Source organism: Amblyomma americanum, chromosome 5 (assembly GCF_052857255.1).
Source record: "Amblyomma americanum isolate KBUSLIRL-KWMA chromosome 5, ASM5285725v1, whole genome shotgun sequence".
NCBI classification, from domain to species: Eukaryota; Metazoa; Arthropoda; class Arachnida; order Ixodida; family Ixodidae; genus Amblyomma; species Amblyomma americanum.
Genome location: NC_135501.1, coordinates 136,364,502 through 136,388,263, shown reverse-complemented (window position 1 = coordinate 136,388,263; position 23,762 = coordinate 136,364,502). Strand labels below are relative to the sequence as shown.

General features: G+C 45.6%; 2 protein-coding genes and 1 non-coding gene across 4 annotated transcripts in view; 2 read left to right on the top strand and 1 right to left on the bottom strand.

Annotated features, from left to right (window-relative positions):
- Dcr-1 (Endoribonuclease Dcr-1) overlaps positions 1 to 13,000 on the bottom strand; it is a 62,609-nt gene extending 49,609 nt beyond the window's left edge. The window contains exons 1-6 of one of the 2 annotated variants that reach the window (XM_077665336.1): positions 12,872 to 12,997; positions 12,533 to 12,678; positions 11,106 to 11,262; positions 8,556 to 9,271; positions 7,916 to 8,129; positions 5,929 to 6,692 (exon numbers count right to left, since the gene is read on the bottom strand). In XM_077665336.1, the coding sequence (XP_077521462.1) occupies positions 5,929 to 6,692; positions 7,916 to 8,129; positions 8,556 to 9,271; positions 11,106 to 11,262; positions 12,533 to 12,640 (1,959 nt within the window). In that variant the 5' untranslated portion in view covers positions 12,641 to 12,678; positions 12,872 to 12,997. Of the gene's footprint in view, positions 1 to 5,928; positions 6,693 to 7,915; positions 8,130 to 8,555; positions 9,272 to 11,105; positions 11,263 to 12,532 lie in introns of both variants that reach the window. The other variant, XM_077665335.1, reaches the window with a different exon arrangement.
- Positions 13,001 to 13,058: 58 nt separating this feature from the next.
- Positions 13,059 to 16,698, top strand: LOC144132726 (putative RNA/DNA demethylase ALKBH6). The gene is made up of 6 exons (XM_077665334.1): positions 13,059 to 13,158; positions 13,314 to 13,443; positions 13,539 to 13,585; positions 14,460 to 14,564; positions 15,205 to 15,327; positions 16,204 to 16,698. The coding sequence occupies exons 1-6, from the start codon at positions 13,105 to 13,107 to the stop codon at positions 16,465 to 16,467; spliced, it is 723 nt and encodes a 240-aa protein (XP_077521460.1). The 5' UTR covers positions 13,059 to 13,104; the 3' UTR covers positions 16,468 to 16,698.
- A 5,332-nt stretch (positions 16,699 to 22,030) lies between these two features.
- On the top strand, positions 22,031 to 22,111 carry TRNAL-UAG (transfer RNA leucine (anticodon UAG)). The gene has a single exon. It is a non-coding gene; the product is annotated as a tRNA-Leu (tRNA).
- The last annotated feature ends 1,651 nt before the right edge of the window (positions 22,112 to 23,762 follow it).

The following is a 23,762-nucleotide window of genomic DNA, read 5'->3' as shown; positions in this document are numbered from 1 at the left end:
TTTTGTTAATTATAGCTCGCTTAAATCGAACCACTGGCTGTATCAAAAGGCTTTCTAAGTGTATCAAAAAGGCTTCTTAGTTTGAACTACGCATGTGACCAACAATTTTTGGTTCCCTTGTAATTCAAATTACTGAGAGCTGAGCCTAATTAGAGCACTCATAGCACATTATAAAAACCAGCATGATACAAAAGATATCTATATACATAGAGAGCTTGCACTACCCATGGGGCATGCCTAAATCTGACACCCAGTGCCATCTGCTTTTAAAATGAGTAATTAAATAGTAGGATGCAGCAGATGAGCCATTGGAGTTTGGCTGGTGTGGTCACTGGCACATTAGCTTTCTGTTCCATATGTAGACTACCTGTCTCAGCTTAACTGTTCCAAAGAGCAAGCACTTTCGAGATCAGTTTAGCAACACAACTTGACCGCCGCAGTTGCCTGCCAACGTCGATACGGGCCGTGCTGTTGCAGCACTGCGGGAAATATGCCACAGCTGAGGCTGCACTACGTGTTTCAAAGTAAAACTCCTGCTTTTTTTTTACTCCAGTTTGTCTGAAAACGGTGGAGGCACTTCGGACAGCAAATTATGTGCAAGCCGTTAAGGAAACGTTCTCAAGCAAGCAAGCTTTGTGCCAATGCAAGAAGTCAACATTCAAGTGGACTTTTGTGCACTTCACGCACTACGCACAGTAAACTTGTTCACATTTCTACTTCATGCTTTCGAAAAACTATGCAAAAATCTCACCCAGACCAAAATCTATCCACTCCGGTTGCACTTTGCATGTCACAATTTATAACGCCCGAAGTGTGTGTAACAGTAAACCAACGGAAACATACCTGGGAGTGAAACAAATGCCTGTCACTGCACCTCAACACATGCGTACAAGCTTGATCGTGTATGACTGCCAGTACATGGGTTTTATTGAGGTTACACTCTTTAAGCTTTCGTGATTAACAGTACGCGCGAGTTCAGCAAGTGCGTCAAGATATATCCCGCACTTGCAAGGCTTGTTTTGAGGGCACTGCAAGCATGGCACTGCTAGGACGCCACTGCCATGATACACGATGGTGGTAAGCCACCCAGAAAAGATGCAGGCGTGGGGACAACACAGTGACCATCTGTAGCAGACTAGTCAGCCTGAGAACCAGCCTGAGAACATGCTCTTTATCTTTAGGAGCCAAAAATTATTTAACACTGAAAGCTGCTCCATTCAGTGGCACAACGAAATATTAATTCAGAGAAAAATAGAAAAACAATATTGTCTGCAGCACTATGCAAAATTTTCCGCTGGAATGACTAACCCTTTTAGTGCACAAATATCGGCACACAGATAATGTCTGACAAAAAAAAAAAAGAGATGCGTCAGTGTAGCCGTTATCAGCATACCTACCATTGCATAGTAAGGTGTTACCGTGGACTACAGCCTACAGCAGCACATTTAAATACAGAAAAATTGTTTGGATTCGATGTAAACCAAGTAAATCTATGTAATAACTCAAGATTGGCACGTATCCTGAAACAAATACTGCATGAAAGTTTTCGTGCTGCATATGCAAGCAAGTACTGACACTGAAGCTATTGAAAAACAAAAGCACTCAGAATGCTGTTGAAGCAATGTGGATATTCGTTGCTGTATACAGAGAGCAACGCCTGCCGGGTGAATAGTTTTTAGAGTGTACAGCTTACTTATGCCTCTCAGCAATCCTTAAAGGTGCACTAAAGAGGAATCTGAACTCGATTGCAGGAACTCGATCTATGCGTTCCCAGCATTCTTAAAAACTGCGAATTATTGTCCTGTGCAGCCGATTTCCTTAATTCAAATCGGTTTAAATGTCCCGGCTCCCGCCTTTTTTTTAACTTAATGCTGAAGGTAGGAGGAGTCAACCAACACGTGGAGTGCCTTGTCAGCCAGTCCCGTGGCGGCTTCGCTTTCGCTTTTATTTTCTTTTTTAGGGTTTCCCTGAATAAATAGTTTGTCGCAGACAACATAGCCACAAATTAGGTCCACGGAATAAAAAATATGCATGGACTCTTGGATTTACATATCACTCCGCCGATGGCAGAGCTGCAAGCCACTGCGTGACTGGCTGAAAGACACTCCACGCGTTGGCTGACTCCTCCTACCTCCAGCGCCGAGTTAAAAAAAAAGGGCGGAAGCTGGGACGTTTACTTCGATTTAAATTAGAGAAATCTGCTGCACAGGACAATAATTAGGAGTTTCTAAGAATGCTCAGAGCTGGTAGATCGAGTTCCAACGGTAAAAGGACGAGTTCAGATTCCTCTTTAGTGCACCTTTAAGGAGTCACTGTAGGAGCATAGCAGTGGTATGTTTTGGGGAAAATGCATCAATTCGCTTGACATTCCTGGCAAAATACTTCCTCCTTCGGGCGTCGGCCACAGGTCAAAATGGTTTGCCGTCTGGTCAGCACACGAGTAAACATGTTACGTTATATGCGCTACGACTGGCGAGTTGCACTGCGTTAAGCAAATTAAACCTTGCACGACAAAGCAACAAATGAGCCGCATGCAGATTTGCTATGCTCATCCAACTGCCTGGATCTATCTCTGTAGCTGCTATTATTCACGCCGCCATGACGCGAAAAAATTGGAAAGCACTTGTAGCCCTCTTCAATGTGGCATTGCAAACGGCACAGTGTGCTGCTAGTTTCGGCGTTTTTTTGGTTCACCCTTCCACACTTCTAGCTGTAGTAGCTGCCTTCGTCTAACCAGACAATGCGACGATGGCTGCTAGCGGTAGGCAGGGAAACTACAGCGCAGGTTCCCTACAGACCAATACCCTGTTTACAAACAGCAAGTTCGCAGCTGCCGGACTCACCTGGGGATGAAAAGTAGGCTTAGTGCCCCTAGGAGTACATGCAACCAAGTTTTCAAAGCAGGTTTCTGATTTCACAATGCACGTACAATGTCGTCCCTTTGTGAAGAACAATCAAGTTCATCCTACAACAGATTCTGAGTATAAAGCGTCATTTGTAAGGTGATGTACCGCATTAAGTGCATGTGGGGATGATTCCCGGCTGAGGCTACCGAATAGGAGCGCGGTCCATTGAAACACATTTAAGCAATGTAAGCAGAACTTTCAGAACTATTTTTCTTGTTTCACTTAGTACGCATGCAGGTGGCTGTTTGGTAGCAGTTGGCAAGTGCTATGAAGAAGAGTATAACAAGGTATAGTACGTCATTTTGAAGCTATTTTTATTAAAGTGCCACAATAAATGTGTGTTGTGAAGCCGGACATACCCCCAAAAGGCGCTCTATCCGTTGACTGTTTCTTCAAATTGTGCAAGCTCCTCGTGTAGTCACACACTACATTCTTTCACAAATACTGCCGTTTAAAGGATAGTAAGGTTTACATTGGATACACTCTTCAAACAGCCTGATAAACAAACTGCACACTGTAGCAGACGACTAACACTGTGATTACACACATAAATGGTGCTGGCAAACACCGCAGCTGGAGGCACCTGATGTTAACAGCCCAACAAGCCCAAGCTGCTGTTGTAGCTGGAGGCACCCGGGTTATTGTCTGTAGCGCTGTCTGCTGCAGCACGTGGTTCTCTTGCGTGCACTTTCCATGGTGTTTGAGAACTGCTTTTTTAAGTAATGCTGCCTAGGCTGGCTAGTTTGAACGACTGTATTAGTAAATTAATGTAGCGCACACAGTGCATGTCGGACTACACGAGAAGTTAGCATGATTCGGGAAAACACCGAGCGGAGAGAGCGTCTTTTGGGTTTATGTCTGGCAACGGCTTCCCAACACATATTTTATTGTGGAATTTTATAAGATAGCTTCGAATTGACATATTGTGGAATTTTATAAGATAGCTTCGAATTGACATGGCACACTCTATCACATTCTTCTGCAAAGCACTCTCCTACTGCTACCAAACAGCCACATGTATGGGTACTCTGTGAGACGAGAAAAATGTTTCTGAATGTTTTACTTACATGTGTTTCAATGGACTGCGCTCCGATTCCGCAACCCCAGCCAGGAATCATCCCACACGCACTTAACGTGGTGTTTTAAAAATACATCGCCTTAGAAATGCCGCTTCATATTTGCAGAATATGTTCTAGGGTGAACTTGGTTGTTCTTCGTGAAGGGACAACATCACAGGTGCACTTTCATATCACAAAGTTGGTTTAAAAACTTTTGCTTCCATGTACAGTGTTGTGCGTCTTTATCGTGAAGACTTTCAAAAATTTGCCCGCCTCAACCGCTGGCTCATTTGCGGTGAAACTGCACACAGAGCTTGTGTATTATGGTAACTTTTGTATCGTAGCTAGTTTGACAATGGTACTTACTTAGTAGAGCTGTGCATGATGCGAAAACGTAATCGTCTACGTAGAGATCGGTGAACCAAAGCCCGCAAACAACGTTTTTTCGTTGAAGGGCGGCAGTGGCGCCATCTGTTTTTGCAGTGGAAAACGCCACGACAAGGCCGCCGAGGCGAGCGTTGCAAACAATATTCTTTGAAAGGTAAAGCCTCGTTAAATCAGTTTTTATGATATGTTTTTCCGCTCAATTAGCCGAAAATGTTGTAAGCGCTTCAGTTGAAGCAGGCGAAACGGCCGGAACGGCATATTCAAAGGGCCCGCTCTTGACGCTCGCCATGGCGGCTTCATCGTGACGTTTTCCACTGCAAAAACAGATGGCGCCACTGCCGCCCTTCAGCGAAAAAACTTCGTTTGCGGGTTTTGCTTCAACGATCTCTACGTAGACGATTATGTTTTTGCATCATGCATGGCTCTACTAAGTAAGTACCGTTGTCAAACTAGCTGCGATACAAAAGTTACCATAATACGCAAGCTGTGTGTGCAGTTTCACCGCAAATGAGCCAGCGGTTGAGGCGGGGAAATTTTTGAAATTCTTCACGATAAAAACGCACAATACTGTATTAATATGGGCGCTAAGCCAAATTTTCACCCCGTTTTTCACCAGCTGTCCCAGCCAGCGACAGCAACGCCACTGCGTCATGCTTACGTCACAGATTGGTGTTGGTCTATATGCTAGGTGTTTCAAGCAACTTGAACCTGTGGAGACTTTGCCCCACAACGTCCCTTTTGGTTCGCTTACCGGCGATGCACCCTCCCTGGTTAGTTACTTTTAACTTGTTAACAAGGGAAGGTGCCTGCACCGCAGTGGTACGAGCACCACAGATGGTGTGATTGCTGCGCGCGGGAGAGAGCACACTCTGTTCAGCGGGGTAACGTCGACGCCTACGGACTGTTCGGTGCATGCTCCGCTCTTCACCAGCAGAGCGAAGCCTCGTGGGGGAGAATGCTCTCCCGCATCTCGTCCCGTCCGACTTTGGAGTTTCCTTTTGCCCTAGCATTGGCAAACGCTCGCTTGTAACCGTGCTGGTAAGTCGGACGACCTCGATTCCTTAGAGTATTTTGTTGCTAGCTGGCGTTACTGTCATTGTAGCAATAAATGCCTGTTTGTGTCAGCCAGAGTGTCGTTCCTTTGTTCCCTGAGCAAGGCCCGCTGTGGTTGGCGTGCGCTCGGTAGTGTACGCGATCACAGGGTGGAGTCCGGTGGTTTTGAATGGTGTCAGCAGTGATTAAGTGGGGAGAATGCATTTATCTCCCCAATTAAAACGCCACAAACCAGACAAACATGAAAAGATGCATACAAATGGAACCAACCACATATTACTTGTGGCTGTGTTGCACGTTCAAGACTATTTTTGATATTCTGCCGCACGGCCTAACAAACCACGAACAATTACCATTTGAAAGTTGCAGAGCACGTCCACAATCAACCAAGTTCACACCAAGTTCGCTTTTAAGCAGTAGTATTTTTTTGCAGATGTAAAAAGAATATAAATCGAAAAATCGCAAAGAGAACAAAAAAAGAACTCAAAGGGGGAAGGGGAGGTGGCTTGCCCACAAACACTGACCTCAATCCCTTCTTCTACAACACTGGTCGCCACCAGCAAGTTGCACTCCCGCGAGCGGAACTTCTGGAGCACTTCTTCCTGCCGCTGGATCCCAAGAGCGGTCAGCAAAGCATTTGGCAAGCCGCGTGCACTCCCGTCGCAGTTCAGTCCGCTCGCGTTCCCGGGTGCCGCCAGTGACGACGAAGATGAAGCTGTGGTCCTGCCCACCAGGAAGTTGGGAGTGATGAAACCATACTCATCCGGGAAGCGCGCCGCCACTTTGGAAAGCCACATGCTCAAGATGTAGGCAGTGATCCGCTGCCTCACAAACACAATACCACACAATGCATTGGGATCGTCAGGAAGGTCGGCTCGGTGATGGCCACCTACTGGCCGGCTTGAAGATGCATTGGCACCAGTGGGGGCAGGAGTTTCTGGCACTGGTATATTTACTGGTGGTGATGAAACAGTGATACATGGAGCGTCATGGGGCACAGTAACCGGGATTTTTGTACCGTCCCTGGTTGTCTGACACAGTATGCTGCCGCCACCGGCATCGAGGGTTGCTTTCTTTTCTGGCGATGACGTGGGCACTTCTTCAATGCCATCAGACAATGCAGTAACACAGCTCTCAGCATCATGAGTAGGATGCACCGCTGATGCTTGCAAAGCATCACAGGCCAACGTTGAGGCCGTTGAAGACTGGGCAGAAGACACTACGGCTTGTTCGGTTTGTACAGATGTCTTGCCATCCTCCTCGCACACTTGTGAGTTGGCAGCAGTGTCTGAAGAAAAATGATACAGAAAAAAAGGGAAGCAGAAAACATGCTAGTCAGCCCCACTTAGATCAAACATATTTGCTAGAATGTGCACAACAAAATAAGCCGCAGTACACCAAGACTACATGGCTCATATGGTAAATCACAAGAACTGAACTCTTAGTGAATGACGCTTCACAAAGGGAACTGGGGTATCAAAGAAGAGCATATAGTAGCAGTAAAATGCATCATATCTGAATTACATAACATCATTACTTGAGTTCCTACTTTACCTAAAAGAAATAGACAGCAGGATTTCAAAAGGAGACAAGTGTGCCTGGCATTCTGGTGCACCGGTATAAAAGGCACGCATTTGCCGAATCAAGAAGAGAAATTGGTTCTTACGTCAGAGCCAACATGAATGCAATTTACTGTCATGGGTGCCCCAGAGGAAGGAAAGAAGGCCTCTTTTCATCAAATCACATTTAAGTTCTGCGCCACTGGTGCATTGCTGCACATTTGATTATAGCTTGCACCTTTTTTAGCAAAGTGGACAAAGTTAAAGATGAGTGCTCAAAATCTGGCTTGGATATTTTTCGCAACACTTGGCGACCTTTGAATGCACCCTTGAACACTTGGAAAATATATATAAAGACTTGGTGAATTCTAACAAAGCTAAATAATAAAACACAAATAAGAGTAACAATGATTTGCTCTCTGGCAGTTACTATGTGCATCAGCCAATGGTATGCACTCATAACAGCTATTCAAGAATGCTGTTGCCCTTAGAGATCCTCACACAATGGACACTGGCTAATTAGTACCATAAGTCCATCATCCTTCCTAAAAGTTCAAAAGTCTCCCCTTATTTTTAGCAGTGCATAATTTGAACAAATTTTTGGTCCCCTTTGAATTTGAATTATTGAGAGCTGACTGTTCAAAGCTAGCTAGCATACTTTGCATAAAATATGGTCCCAGAGACATCAGTCACACCTTAAAACAAATTAAGCTTAGACTGCACTGGAGAAACTTGGCCACAAAGCAGCTGATTGACAGAATAAATGTTCATTGATAAGGATGATCAAATGCCTGTAGAATCCACAGGAGATACCAAGATTAAAGGAAACAGCTGGCTCAGGAGAACCATCTCCCACACATCCGCTAGGAGTGAGTAGTACAAAGGTGCTTTAGCGTGGTTGGTACAACGGGATCACAGGCAGACAGAACAGTGCACTGACAGTGACACACACCTTGCTGTGGCTGCTGCTGTGGCCTGAACTCTCGCAGTATGCGCAGGAGGTGTCGGAACTTTGCTGGCTGGGTGGCGGCATCACTCGGCTCAAGCTCCGCGGCCAAGGGTTCGGTGAGTCGTGCCACTTGCTGGATCACCGTATGAACGACGAGCAGAGCCATGCGTGACCAGCTCACAGCGGGCCCCAGAGTGTCCACTACTTGGGAGACCTCCTGTAGACAGCGTGGAAGAGGACAAAGCACAAGGCTGTGATCCGGCAGAAGAAATGCCAGTCGGCCAGATGCAAAACGAGAAAAACTGTTACGACATGCAGTCATGGAGTGGGAATTCAACACCTCCTGTAGATTTCGTATGGGGTCCATAAAAGCTGTAGTCTTTAGGTGTTATAATATGGACTACCCAGCTATTTTACAAGAAAGTTCCCTTAAAGGGGCTCTGAAACACCTTGTGAGGAGAGTACATAACCTCGCTCAATCACTACAGTCTCTCGGCATGAAAACATAGGCGAAATTCTAGAGGCCTGTGTACTGCTGTGCAACTCAGAGCCCTTCACTATGGCATCCCCATAGCCTGAGTCGCATTTGGATGTTAAACCCCCCATAAACCAAACCAGACATCCAGTGCAGAGGATGGCCTACCTTGAGGAACAGGTCTGCCACCTCACGGGCACACCAGGGCCCAAGGGTGACGAGCGTGTAGCACAGCTCGACAAGGTACCGCTGGGCCTGCCGCAGTGCCGCCTTGGTCCGTTCGTCCAGCCGACCTTCCTCTGTACCGCCGAGAAACTCCATCGCCTCATCCAGCAACCGCAGGGACGTCTCCAGGTTCTTGTTCAGTTCGCCATCGTCGCCACAGCTGTATGAGGCAAACTCCACCACCACCTCCCTGGGCCGGCTTCCATACTTGCCGATAACTGTCAGCTCGCTTGATGTACAGGCAATGCTCTCAAAGCGGTCCTCCAGTTCCAAGATCTCCGCTTCCAGCAGCGAGGGGCGCTGTCGCTTCTTTGTCGCGAGTGGTGCGGCGAGCCCCAGAAGGCTCAGACGGCCCTCGATGACATAGTCGAGCACGAAGCTTAGCACAGGCTCGAATTCGATGTGGCGCAGTGCTTGGTTGCACTCGTCGAAGACGACGAGGTTGACGTGGTCGAACAGCTCCTCGGCAATGTCGGCGTCTGCCTCGCCAATGTGTTGGTTAAAGGCGGCGGCCGTCAGCACAAGCACATGGTGGTCACGAAAGAGCTTTGGGAAGTCGACACGCTGGTTGCCGTTGCCAGCGCCGAGGTGGCTGATGAAGACGGATTTGAGGTCAGTGTAGTCTTCCATCATTTTTTGGTGCCGGGCACCGGACTCGGCTGCAAGGAATCAATTGTGTCTTTTGAACCAGAGTACCCAGTGTATTTTATGAACTAGCACCGTGCCATGTTTCTCATGCTCATTATAAATTAAGTACAATTTGCACTGGACATGTATTGGGGGGCTCAAACAAGCTTCCTGCAAAGCATGCCAAAACATCTGCAAACAAAGTAAGGCCTACAGCTTTGGGCGAGCAACTTATTTTCATTACTTACAATACTCTCACTGCTCAGCGCAAAGCAATTTGCAAGAAAAAATTACACCCCATGTAACACAAATGTTTGTGTACATTTCTCACGCTTTCTTCCTTTCCTCCAGGAGTGCTTGGCTTCAAATAAACTCGGAAGACCACCAATGGGCCAATGTTTTGGCCTGATAAAAAACTGTTCTCTGCCTGTTACTGATGAAAAAATAAGTTCACAGATCACACAAAAAGACAATGAGAGCGGTTTTCAGAGCACTAAGAAGCTAAAAGTCATTTAAAATTACCACGCGGCACATGAAAATGGCTGATGCATTTTATTTTGTAACATTCATACCAACATGCCAGGCACATTTCTGGGAAAGCAGCACTGTCTTATTAAACACAGCACCGGCTCACAGCCAGCCACACAACTTCGTTGATGCATTTTGTCGTGACAGTTGGCAGAAAGCAAGAGAGGCATGCTGACTGTGGACAGGTTAGAAAGGTAATTAAAATGCACGGTGATACGACAACGCCAAAAGACAGTGAATTTCGATGAAAGCATTGATGACTTTCGTGACAGCATGCCTTTTAACGCCAGTGTGCTCCTGTGTCGGCTGCATTATGTTCTCTACCCTGTGCGTTCCATGAGATTACCCAGTACAAAGAGCCCCCGTTGTTAATAAATGGGCTTTCCTTGGCTTGGCTTTTTGTCAGCCACCAAGTCTCAGCTCCTTTTCCTGCCCATGTCGGGACAATACAACATGTAGGTTTCAAAGGAGCTCTTGATAGAACACGACACAAAATTATAGCAGTGATAGTTAAAGGCAAACTCTGGCAAACTTTCGCAGTAGGTTCTCGGGACTCTTCTGATCGTTCGTGTCAAATGCTGCAGCCAGAGATTGTGGTAACATCCACAGTTCGGTCAGGAGAAGCCATTTTGAGCCACAGGGATTGCACGGACCCTTGCAATGAACAGAAATTTTCTAAAATTTGTTCTGAAATAAGATTTTTAATCCTGGAAGCAATATCGGAAGTTCTTGTGCCTCGAAAACGTGAGAATGCCAATTTCCGGAAAGATATTTTGGTGCTGCTAAATCAGCCTATGCCGCAATACGGTGTAAATGCCACCACCTTTGAAACGAACACTGTATCGAGGCACCTTGGCACAAATTAATTTAATATTTTCCTGTTTCGTGGTCGCAGTAGAGGCGAATTCTGTGGGCAACCTTGCATGTGGTGTCACAATCTCCATGCCCGTCTATATTCGCTTTAAGTCCCCTGAAGGGAAAAACTTCAAGCTTGTTTTTCTATCCAGATAAATAATCATTAAAGGTGTCACTTATAGTCGTCAGTTTCGCCAAGTAACACACACATCAGAGGTTTTGCAACAGTATCTGTGACAGCATGCTTTGGTCGAAACCCTGTTTTGGTTTCTTGGTTTTTGCTGTTTTATACATATGTTGTTCTTTTCCTTTTCTGAAAAACTATCCATCACAACTAAGATAAGGAAGTCCAAGAAATATACTGCCACGATCGTCAATTCAACAAAATGTTCAAAGAACCTCCCGAGTTGCCTTAAATGCATTTCCTGCACAGAGCCTTCGTCTTGCAACCCACACTCGCAGCACCAGAAGAGTCTCCCTCACCTGATGGAACCAGGATAAGTACCCGCTTGCCGCCAGAAGCATAGCTCGGCCGAACCTGAGAAGCCAGCTCTTTCACAAGCATGACTACCATAAAGGTCTTGCCTGATGACAGGAACACAATGGAGTTCTGTTGCTTTGCAGTGTCCAGCAGTTCGACCTGGCAAGAAAGCAACGATGCAGGCTCATGTTTCAAACTAGACTGCAATGAAAGCACTTTTATTTAATGCTTCCAACCACTTCACTAAATTCTCACGTGAAGGTTTGAATGACAAGAGCATGTTTAGAAAACTCTTTGAAGAGGGGATGCCTATGGCCATGTCAACTCTTTCTGCTCAACATGGATGTTGCTGTGAACTCTTTGCCCCACTGGGGCTATGAAGTCTGAAAGCTTCTTTAATATGATTGTCTGTGCTTGCACAGCATCCCCTAATGAATCTACATGGTTACAGTAAATGTTAACAGGGGATGTGAATTATGACAACACGCCGCAGCATGCAATTACACGAGGTGTCTGTGCAAATGCGTAACATCTCTATCCAACATTGGTCTCTTTGCAACTGACCCAGAAGTAGCAGGCAAGATTCTGAAACTTATCGACATTCCTGAATCGCAAGTAGCTGCAAAACAAAACACATTGTGATTTATGATATGAGTATGGTGTTACAAAAGCACGCATCCACAGCCTTTTTGAAGGTTACACTGGGGCAGTCCAAGCTCAGTCCCTGACAAACCTAAACGTTATATAAAACTTCCAAAGTTTGCAGATGGCACTGTCCACCATTACCACATTCACACAAAAGCGCAAGGCAAGATGTAAGTGTAAAGCAAAGGCAGATGTGTCTGACAGACAAAAACGTACAACTATGTGGACTAGTGACAATTAACTTGAATAATGGCAGGTACAAAGAGTGTCTTTCAATATGCATGGACGCAAGGTGTCTGGGCAAATGTATGCATACTGGTCGACGTTGCAAGTCTCTCATAGCACCTCCTTGGCTAGCGAAAGTGGAGGCTGCACACAATAGTACGTCAGGAAATCCTTGACTAATGTCACGGGGCAGTCAAGCACTCCGTAAATCTGCAGGCAGATACTTTGCATTGGCGTTTTCAGGTGATGCAATGTAGTCTATTCAGCAAACTGGATAAGCGACAGCGCCAGCACAGAGGCACGCGCTGAACCAAAATAAAAGATTTATTCCTGCAGGCAGTTGGTATGCACACCAACATCCCCAACATGTCAAGTTTCAAGGGCCAAACTCTGAAAGCTGAGTGTCAAAGCACGAGCCCTGACACCCCGACGTCATGTACCACACGTGGGCCATGGTCACGAGCATTTTCGCGGGGATCTATCGAGAGAAAGTTTCAGTGAACTCAAAACAATGTAAAAGAACACGCAGTGAACAAGGCTGCCCGATCCGATCGTATACCTGGTATTCCAACGGCGTGAACGTCTTGGTCTGCACGTTTTCGAGGAAGTGGTGCCGGCGTGTTCGCGGCTGCGGCGCATCGCCCAAGCCGGGTCTCTTCACAACCATCTCGGCGGTTCGGAAAAAAACGCTCCGCACTGTCAAATCTGCGAAAACGACGCGGCACACACACTTGGGAGACTGTCAGCAACCCAACACATTCCGCACCACCGGATCACAAAAGCACACAGGCGCACGGAGTGGCGACCTTTGACGCGCGTCTGCTAACGAAGCGGATCACATTCGAATCTCCCCTTTCTAGCGGGGAACAGGGCTGATCTCAGCTGGCATGCGACGTACCAGGAGTTCCTGCCTTCTCTCCTATTTTTTTCCAGCTGGGAAACGGCGACTATTTTCGAGACATCGTAGTCTCCACGGCAGAAAAATACACACACACACAATAGCCAGAGACCCACTCGGGCGAAAACCAAAACGGACACATGCGGCTAGCGATTGGTTAACTTTGGTCACGTGACCTTTTGTAGTCATTTACGGGGACAGAAGCCAGTCGAAGTCATTTCTTTTCGGAAAACATGGCAGCGCCCGTGTGCACCGCCGGCAATCTCGACAAATTTCGCGTCGCATCGGTATGAATTGCTCTGCCGAACCACAATACAATTTTACGTCTGAAACATGACACTTAACACCTAACATCTGCTTGAACAAACCATTGCTGAGTCGATCAGCGTTGCGTTTGTTGCTGCAAGTCACGCAGTTGAGCTCTTTCATTGTGTCGTTCCAGTTACCTGACAGAGTCTACTATGTCCCGGGTTTCATCACGGAGTTCGAGGAGAAATACTTCTACGACAAAGTCTACGATGCTCCAAAACCTAAATGGGTTCAACTTGCGCACAGAAGGCTTCAGAACTGGGGTACGTAGGGAATCAACGCAGGGTTCGAAGTGCAGAACGTGAATCTCGTTGCAGGCACTGAGTTTGCCATGTTATCCTTGCTTTAACCTTTCCAGGTGGATTGCCCCATCCGAAAGGCATGGTTCCAGAAGCACTGCCGCAAGTAACTTTTTCTGCTAATGCCAAAACTAAACCGCGAAATAGATGACGCTGGTTTATTGATACAGACCCCTGTTAGCAGTTTTCTTGTGCTTGTCGAACTGTCTGCTATATGTTTGTTTTGCTTCATTGACAGCATAACAGTGGATGACAATACGAAATTCTAGTGTAGGCGAAACGTTCTGGCTTTTTCGCTGCAAGCTGTAAATGCGAATAAACGGCTGCATTCATCTCACTGTCTTCATTTAAACCTTTCCGACAGTGCTTCTGATCTGCGGGATAAATGAGTTCAGCGGACAATGGAAAGGGAAGCAAAATCTTATAGAAAGGAGGTAACTTTTGCTTCAAGTTGCTAGTGGGCTTGTAGATTATCTCACAAGGTGTTGAACAATGGTAAGCGTTTCGGCTTGCTGGTTTTGCATGAACACGCTAAAACGGCGCAAAGGCACCAGGAAGCAAGAAAGAGATGAGCACCACTCAACATCAGATTATGTTTAAGTTAAAACCTACTGCAGCCATGTATGGATGTGCACTTCAGTGGCCACCAGCTTGGCATTACTGGGCTCCAGACAATGGATTGTTGACTTGTATTTCCATCCTAACCAACATGCAATGCACAAGCATGGGCTGCTGACATTATTATCCCGTGAATGATCTGAATATCTCATTGAATTAAATATCTTTGAATGAATCTGTTGCACATTGGTTTCCTCTAACCTGTTTGTTCAATGATCTTTGAGTGATTGAATGATATTTGCCTGCAGGCAATCGAAATACTGTACAGCAGCATTGACCTTCTGGTGCATGTGTAGTGCCGTGGTACTTTAAGTCATTGCAACAGTTATTGCTGATAATTATTTTTTCCCCTTTCGGTGCAGTGGCTGAAAGACATTTCTGCCAAAGTTGCTAGCCTCGGAGTGTTTGGTGAGAAGTTACCCAATCACGTCCTTGTCAATGAGTACAAGCCTGGCGAAGGAATCTTGGTGGGTATGGGAGCATTGTTTTGTACCACCTTGTGGTTCCTGCCTTTGGTGGATAAACGTTTTAGCTGCTATTTATTGTTATTGAATGAAGTAGATTGCCAGTTTTAATTCATAACTCTGTGCATTAATTGGCTGTTTTTAATGCTTGGGGCACCATTGCGGCTCTTCGCCTATACATCTATGTAAGGCATTCTCCTGCTTTTGATGCAGGTTGCAGTGAGCTGATTTTGTAATCACCAATTTTTGTTCTGCGCTGTGCACTTAGTATGCATGTGCTTGGTGGACTCATGGCCACAGCAGGAGGTTCAGCTTGTGCCAAATAGCCTGTTTAAAGGTCTAGGTGATGACTCCAGACATTCTAAAAGGCACATAGGCCTCTGCAAGCAACATTCTTGTTAGCAAAGTAAAGCTAAACACTAGTACTTGTCGCATGCTATCTGAGGGCTGAGATGGCCAGATTAATGGAATATTTAAGTGCTGTGTGATGTGCTACACTATGTGAAATAAAACAGACATCAGCGGTATGAAAAAGAAGTCATTTTTCCACTTCCCGTCTGATCACATTTTGCATTGCATGAAAAAGCTTTCAGCCACACGCCGAAGCATTGATGATTTTTGTGATGTTTCTCCTGTACTATAGCCTCATGAAGACGGTCCCCTGTACTACCCGGTGGTGACTAATATCACTCTCAACTCAAGTACTGTCATTGACTTCTACACCCCACGCAAAGACGCTACCTGCGAGCTTCCTGGAGACATGGAGGTAATGTGCTTCGGCTTCACTACTTCAAGTGAACATGAATTTTGTTGTGAAGATGAGCATTTGGGATTGTGAAACATAATGAATATTCTATTTCATTAGTCCTGCTAGTGCACATATCACAGTTGTCATCAAGAGTCATGTGATGTCTATAGCATGTTCTCGGTATAACATGGTGTTGAATGTTCTTGTAGTACACTTATAACCACACATATCAGTGGCATTTTAACTAACCTGCTCCCTCTGACTTCACTGCAACATTTACAGGCATCACATTTTTTTTATGTGCGTAATGCATTGGAGTTGATGCAGTCTGATGCTTTTTATTATTTTATTGTGTACTCTAATTTGCTGATGACATTATCTTCCTAAAGTAGCTAAAGCAGTGGTGGTCAAAATTTCCAGAGCCCTTCACTACGGCGTCCCTCATAGCCTGAGTCGCTTTGGGTCATTAAACCAACAATAAACCAGCCTAACTAAAGCAGTAGATTGATGTGCTTCATTGAGGATGTTAACATGCAAAGTACACTGGTAGGCTTAAAAGTTAATGTGAAGAAAAGCAAACTAGTACTCAGCTTACTGGGACGAGAACAAAATTTTGTGGTAGGTCGTGGCTGATGATGACTATAGGGATGCAACATTGGGCTAATGCTGCAGTGGACGGGATTGAGCGATTCATGTATGGAGAGCCCACTGGTTGCGGATTTGATAGCTTAACATCATTGAGTAATTAGCCTGCTTGGTGCAAGAGCTGTCATGACCTTTGTAGCCTTGCATGTCGGTGTCGTGGTATGTCTTGATAATGCACATCTGTTCAATGTGTATCACTGTGGGTAGACATGACAGTATGCAATGTAAAAGTTTACAACATTTGTGCAGGGTTCAGCGACAAACACTCACATCGGCTCCCTTCTGCTGGAACCACGAAGCCTCCTGATAACCAGCGGTGCAATGTATACCGAGTACCTGCATGGCATTGAGCCTCGGAAAGAAGATGTTATTGATGACACCATCAAGAATATTGATGCCTGTTCAGTGAAACAGGGAGCCGTGCTACAAAGGGGCACAAGAGTTTCACTGACCATACGAGTTGTTCCAAAGGTACTTCGTGCAAACGTCCTTCAAGCATTGTTCAAGAAGTGACGTGTTTTAAAACTGTGAAAATCAAAAGGCATTTGTGCCAGCGGGGCTAAATGCCGATGTAAAGGGACAAGTTTCAGCTCATAAAAGTGCCTACCGTCCACAGGGTATGAGCTGTTTTATTGTGTATGTTAATGACTTTACTCAGGGCCACTTCAAACTTGTGCATTTGGACAAGGTTAAGTGGCATGTTTTTTTTTCCTTCCAATAAAGCAAATAAACCATGCCCTATGCGTTTGTCTTTGTTGGCCTTTTTATAACGTTTTGCATGTGATGCATACAGGCCGTAGCCCTTGACACCTATGACAAGGCATATTGGAGAACAATGAAGAGGAATATTAATGGAAACAAGACGGGAAGGGGGGGGGGGGGGGGGGGTGGGGGGGGAGCGATGAGGGATAAATAACGTTTCGAACACCGCCAGCATTTTTTCTGCGTGAAAGGGTGACTTTGTTCCTGATAAAATTGCAAATGAAGTCTAGAATTAACTCCCTCAGTCTACACGGGCAGTGTTTGATTTTACTACGTCTAACGCTCCGAGTTCTCGGCACATCGGAAAAAAGGCCGCTGTTCCCGCCAATTAGACAACACTTTGTTACAACATTTATCAATAGATGGCGCCACCCACATTTACTGATTTCACTGTGGCTTCGTCGTTTGATGAAAGCGCGAATAGCCCTGAGGTCTTTGCTTGCCTTCTGCGTCTTAATGGGCAACTCCAGCGGACTTCCAAACATATTGAGTTCACTATCACACAGTATTCCTTGCGATTAGTTTTTTGCATATGCACGAAACATTGTGCATACGTTGATTGGCTAAGCTGGCGACTGCCAGGGACACCTTCAATCATTGCTTGAAATGACAAAACAAACTAGCCCGAAATTTCTTCCTTCAGTGAATGCCGACAGTCATGCACCTCGTGACGTTACACACGAAAGGCTGTGCATCGAAATCGGCCCTATTAATTGAGGCTGCGAAATGGGAAAATTTAGAATTCATTTTGCGCTAATACAATTAAAACGACCCCTGCAGATGCGAAATTTCAGTACAAAGAATCAGAAGGCTCAGGAGAATCTACTGTGAAAGCTTCGATCAGTACAATTCATGGAGGTCAGAAATTTGCTAACGATCGTTCCGATTGATCCCACGAAACACACAACTTATATATAAAACGTCTTCAAACAACTCCAAACATCTAGCAACGTCTAACTCTAAATTGAAACGTTTTAAAAACATACTGACAAGAGAGGTTTATTCACAAACGTTTTAAAAACATACTGACAAAAGAGGTTTATTTTTTTTTTAATTTTTGCATTTTAAAAATTTCTCTGACGAGAAGTTTACTCGGGAACGTTTTAGCGAGGTTTTTTAACAGCAATTTGTTCCGAACGTATCTTTGCATGTACGTCCAAGCACTTGACACAGTCGGTAGATGTGAACTAACGCCGCAGTGAACCGAGGTCCAATCATGAATTTTTATGCATATTTTATTTCAGTCATTAGTGACGACTGAGCATTGTCAGGTACATGACTCAGCACCAATTAGCATAGGATAATTGCGCACGGTCGTTAGGGCAGCAAGAATGTCCACGCAACGAACGTTGCAAATAGCATCCCTCTTCGAAGTCGATATACAATAAGAGCAATATAGAGCGCGCGTCGGACGTACGGTACGTAGTAGAGCGCGAGACAATTTCTACAACTATGCTGGTTTCAAGCTCCACCGCTGTGCAGAAACTGATGAAACTATATATATGGCAGAGGCTGATGAAGCGGGTTTTCTTACGTCATTTGCATGTGTATTTATGCTGCAAAGGGCAGCTGCCTGCTCTTTGCAGTTCGAGCTATACTGCACTGCCTGCTCTTTGCAATTCGAGCTATACTGCACATAGCTCAGCAAACAAAATCTGCATGCTCTAAAGAAAGCATGAGCACTAAACGTAATGAAATACCACTGGCTGATTTTAGGGAATTCTAAATATATAGCATATATACTGATCTTGAGTCCATAGGCTTCATATAAGCAGCCATTTCCAAAATATAAAAATGTCTAAATATATGTTCTTAATGAGTTCTTACAAAGAAGTTTACCAGATCTTTTTTGGCAGAGCTTTAACAGGCATATAACACCTCTTTTTGCCTTATTGTCTACAGAACATCTGGAAATAGATTTCTTCTAGAAATTACCATATACTTTTGTAGACGTTTGTAACACGTTGCGTAGCCCTTCTTGTGTTTCGTTGGATGCGGTTAGGTCAGCTGCGCTAGGAGTACGATGACGGTTGTGTGACGCAGCCCACTAGTCAGCGGCGACCTTCGCGAAACCCACGCAACTGACGGCGGAGTCAGCAGCCTCCTGTAGCTCCATTGCTCCCCTCTCCATGCATATCTGTCGCGAATTGGTAGCGCGTCCCCGAAGGGGAACGCTATCGGGTGCAGATTCGAACAAGAGATCAAACAAAACGAAGCCGTATTTATAATTTAAACGAAAAGAGCCAATACGAAACGGAAAAGAAAACAAGAAAAAACACTCACTCAACACGCGTACAAAACTACAGATTAAAGGAAAGAGTTCATCGGGTACTGAGTGTCCCAGGTGAAGCGGGGATGCCTAGTAGACAGGACGGAACGCGAGTTGATGAACTGCGACGTGTCGCTGGCGTTGCGTCGAAGGAAGCGGCGGAAGGGAGCCAGGTGGTAGTAGGAGCGGAGAGGAACACAGGGAGACGCCGGTGGTCTCCCGTCAACAGCCCGAAGAACTTGGCAGCAGCAGGAGAATCGTAGCTAGATCCCGTCGACGGCGGCCCGAAACGCCAGAGTCTTAAAGCAGGCTATCCAAGATCAAGCGCCTTTCGGCAGTACGCACGGACCCTCAGTCCATCGGCTGCCACCTCCACGCTTGCAAGGAACGCAGGAGGCTTGCGTCGGTGATCCAAGGGAGGCCACGGCAGCACCCAACGTCCGACGGCTGCCAGCTTCACGCTTGAATCACCCGATCTCCGCTGTCCTGTCTTTCTCTGCACCTCGGGTTTCTGACACATCAGCTCTCCGCTCCTCGTGCTCGTCACGCTCTTTGTCGCCGTCGCCTCGCACACACCCTTCGCATGCGCAACGCTAGCGGGGCTGGCCCGCGCAGCGCTCCGCTGTCCGATGCGCCACTGTCGACGCAGCGCGTTCAGAAATCCTCCGATGATTGGTTGTGCACTTCACATATGCCCCCCCCCCCCCCCCTTCGAAAAAGTTTTTTCCACATAGAAAAAACTGCCGTTGGTGCACACAACACTAATGTCCTCATGGTAAACGGACAGGTTACACGCCGTTGAAGTCACCGAAGGCACTTTACACAGTGGCACATGGAGGCACATAGTGACGCACACAGAAAGAACATGGGATCAAACATTATACATCTGGCAAAAGGGACAATAAAAACCGTACAAAACATCAGACACAAACTTTAAGCACGTCTGCATCATAAAGGTGAAAATTCACACATGAACAACTCATAACCGAAAAACGAAGAGAAATAAACAACTCACAGACACTCCTAAACTACATTTGCACAGGTAGCCATTGCCAACACTCCGGATAGTTGCACTGCACTTTGGACATTACCCTCCGGAAATTTACAAACGACTCATGCAATCATGCAGCGCCTACGTATTCGGACATGTCACCTTGTACGAGTACAACAAAAGATAACGCCTGCACGGTCTCTTGGGGCGCACGTTCTTCGTATCGTTTGAGCATATATTGATGTGGAAGAGCTTCTTAGAGTGGCCCAAGTCGATCCAATAATCCACGTCGTTCTTTTTTCCAGAAACAACAAATGCAGTTTATTGTGGCGGCTCGGCAAAAGAATGAGAGCACAATCTCCAACCCTTAACTGCCGCTTCTTGCTGTTCCTGTCACAGTATTTCTTGTGAGACCATTGGGCACGCAACCAATTTTGATGTGCCGCTCTCACATTATCATTCTCTCCACTTTCTCCTAGGCTTCACAGAACGCCGACAACGCTGAGATTTTGCGAAATGACACTACTACCTACTGCTAATGCAGTAAAAAAGCGCCATAGTTGCCCTTTGAGCTGCTGCGCACGACAGCTTCATGCAGACAGAACGGAGCTGCAGCTGTCGAAGGCCCAACTGTGACCTCCACTAGGAGGGGGCGGTAAACTGGGGGCTATTGGTTAGGTTACGGTCAGGAAAATTCATTTTGATATATGACGGCAGTGACCCAAACGCTAAATCTCATTTCCTTAGGGTAATGCGTTTGCGCCATTGCCTTCGATATCTGGCATCAAGGCAGGGTTTGCCAAACATGGCCGAACACTCTTGCGTCGCCAATTCTTGAAGGCTCACGCCGGACCTTCCCGCACAGACCGATCGCAGCAGCATGCTGAGCGGCATCGAAGTAGGCAGTTGTAAAGCGTTAAGCGCCTGTGTCGCAGAAATGCCGGCGTCGTCGGCCGTGAGGTGGCCACCTATGTCACGTGACATTGTGACGTCGTCACTACCTGCCCATCATGACAGGCGGCAGCTAAATTATTGATTGGTCACGAGAGGTTGCTCGGGAAAAAACAACCTGGGGCACAAAAGCCCCACCGGTGGCAGCACCTCCCATCACAGGGCAGTGGCACCACTGCTTCAGGAGTGGTATATCTCCCAGGGATATATAAATGCAAAGTAGAGAATGGCCGATTACGCATATATGGGCACTGACCCATTAAGGCTATGGCGTCATACTCATACCACTAAGGCGGAACTTAGTGTTCCATCCAGTTTTTATTAAACAGTTGTCAAAAAAAAAAATGTGTACGGTGTGCCTTATTCGAACTTCGTGCCAATTATTCGAAGACTATTCGATAGCTTGATGACGAATTCGATTCGATTTGAATCACTTTGAACATGCACTATTCAATTCAGTGCATGAAAATTTCCATATATTAACGTCCGTCATTTTTAGGGCTTTCGTCGCGGAAAAAAACGGGGCTTCCATGATTTTCCCATAGCCAGTTGCTGACTATTCGCACACTCCCAATTCTTAGCACTATCTTCGTGAAAAAACAAACAAACAGGTTGTCATGATTTTTCCAGACCTTCCATGAGCACGTGAACGTACTACCTGCCATGTATTATACGTGGCAAGTACGTTGGCCTTCCAAGATGCACTCCAACGGCGGCACAGTCGCCATTTTCATAGACCGAAAAGCGCAAAACTTCATATTCGTGCGTTTCAAGAGGCGAGGCACAGCTTGAAAGCGAAAGGAAATAGAAGACGACGACATGACCGCGAAGCGTTACGTTTCGCAGTTTCAAATTTCGCGCCTTCTTTATAGCAGACGACATCGAGTTTGCTCGTCGACGAACGATTGCGGAGAGCAGTTGTCGCTCCACATTGCCGCTTCCCCAGCGGCGCCTATTATCGTAACGCAAACTTTCCTGTCCGTACACGAAGCTCAACTGTGACGGAAGTACATATAGGAAGTAAACAAAATTATTTGAATTACGTCGTCGAAATAATTCTCTTGGCTGGATACCGACCCATCTGGTTGGCGGCGAGCCTCCGCGGTAGCGTGGCCGAGCGGTCTAAGGCGCTGGTTTTAGGCACCAGTCTGATAAAGGCGTGGGTTCGAATCCCACCGCTGCCAAATCCTTTTTATAACATTTCTTTGTAACAACATTGCTTCAACGGCAAACTTCTCAGTACGAGCTCCACCTTAATTGTTACGCATGCGACAGTCGCTCTAATTTGAAGGTGTGCTTTGAATCAGCATCTGCTTGCGGATACCGTGAGATCAACAGCTGAAATTTTATCTTTTGTCATTAAAATTGCGCGTGGAAACAGTGTACGAGGATGACGCATTACTTTTTTTTACCTTTTTTTGCAGTGCTCTGCCTGCTGGAGCTTCGGTCAATATCCTTTTATATTTGATCTTTATGTGCGTCGTCTGTTCGTTTCATTTTTGTCCGTGTCCAATGCTTAGTTATGAAAGGAAAAAAACTGTATGCCCCCGAACTGGTTACAATAGTTCCAACGTGTTATGTATGAAACACAAATGCAAATGAAACAAAAAAAACAAGGACCGCCTTTAGGCGTAAGTTTTAGCGATCCGCGTTCAGAGGGGGAAGAATAATACGTTTCAAATTTGAGATTTATCAACGCTGCTACAATGAACGAACGGAAGTCTACAGGAAGTGGAATAAATAAATAAGAACGCTTTGAAGGTACCGCGAGTACTTTAATGGCCAATTCGAAGAATGGCGAACAGAGGCAGTGCAGACCGGGCACATATATTCAGGGCCCTCCATAAAACAGACGCACTTACCGTAATGATTACCTACCCATATAAAGGAGGTAGGTTTTAGCATTGCTATCTTTTTTGTTTTAGTAAAACAAAGACTGTTCCTGGTTTCTTTTTTTCAGTGTTCCAGATATTTTACCAATAAGTGTTCGAGTAACCTTTTCCTAACCTTAAACATGCTACGCCGCTGTTGCTCAGTAGAGTGAGCTTTCAGACTACTGATCCAGAGCAACCGGGTATGATTAAACGGCAAAATGTGTCCGTGTCCTGTATGATGTCAATGCACTTTAAACATACCCATATGGTCAGAATTATTCCGAAGCTCTCCACTACAGCATCTCTCATAGCCCATATATGTCGTTTAGGTATGTTAAATCCCATATTTTAATTTTATTTACTGAAAGATAAGTTTAAACAACATATATACGACTGTCGCTTGGTGTTAAAGCAACCTTGCAAGGCCAGACATGCATTTTTTGAGCACACACAACTATATTCAACGCCTTGTTAGAAACAAAGAGCAATGACTGTAATAGCAGATCACAATGCAGCACAAATACAGGCAACTCATGCCCTCACCCTCGAGTGGTGCGGGCTTATACACCCAGTCATGAAGACTGACCTACAATTAATTGATAGTGGAGAACGGGTAATAAGCAGTTTATCAATAAAATTTCTGCGCATGTTATCTATGACAGGCACAATTTAAGAATAAACAGCGAATTTTTTTCTAGTTGCAGCACATATTACTGTAGTAACTGCAGAAAAAGTTCCGGCAATTATAGTTTATAATACCATTTGGAGCACATTAAATTAGCAATATGGCTCACTTGAATGTTGAGGTAATGTTCGCGATATTACATATACCATATTTTTTTTCAAGTTAGCATAACATTCCAGTTAACGTTACTAAAAGTCACACAAAAATTTTATAACATTATTCTAATACTCGGTGCGTCCTGGGGACAGACGAACATGACCTTCTATACGAACCTAG

What these genes read in the sequence shown, in the direction of transcription:
- LOC144132726 (XM_077665334.1), top strand. Translation starts at nt 13,105, where the DNA reads ATGGCAGCGCCCGTGTGCACCGCCGGCAATCTCGACAAATTTCGCGTC. An exon ending in ACAAATTTCGCGTCGCATCG is followed by an intron (nt 13,159 to 13,313) that starts GTATGAATTGCT and finishes GTGTCGTTCCAG; the next exon opens with TTACCTGACAGAGTCTACTA. An exon ending in TTCCAGAAGCACTGCCGCAA is followed by an intron (nt 13,586 to 14,459) that starts GTAACTTTTTCT and finishes CTTTCGGTGCAG; the next exon opens with TGGCTGAAAGACATTTCTGC.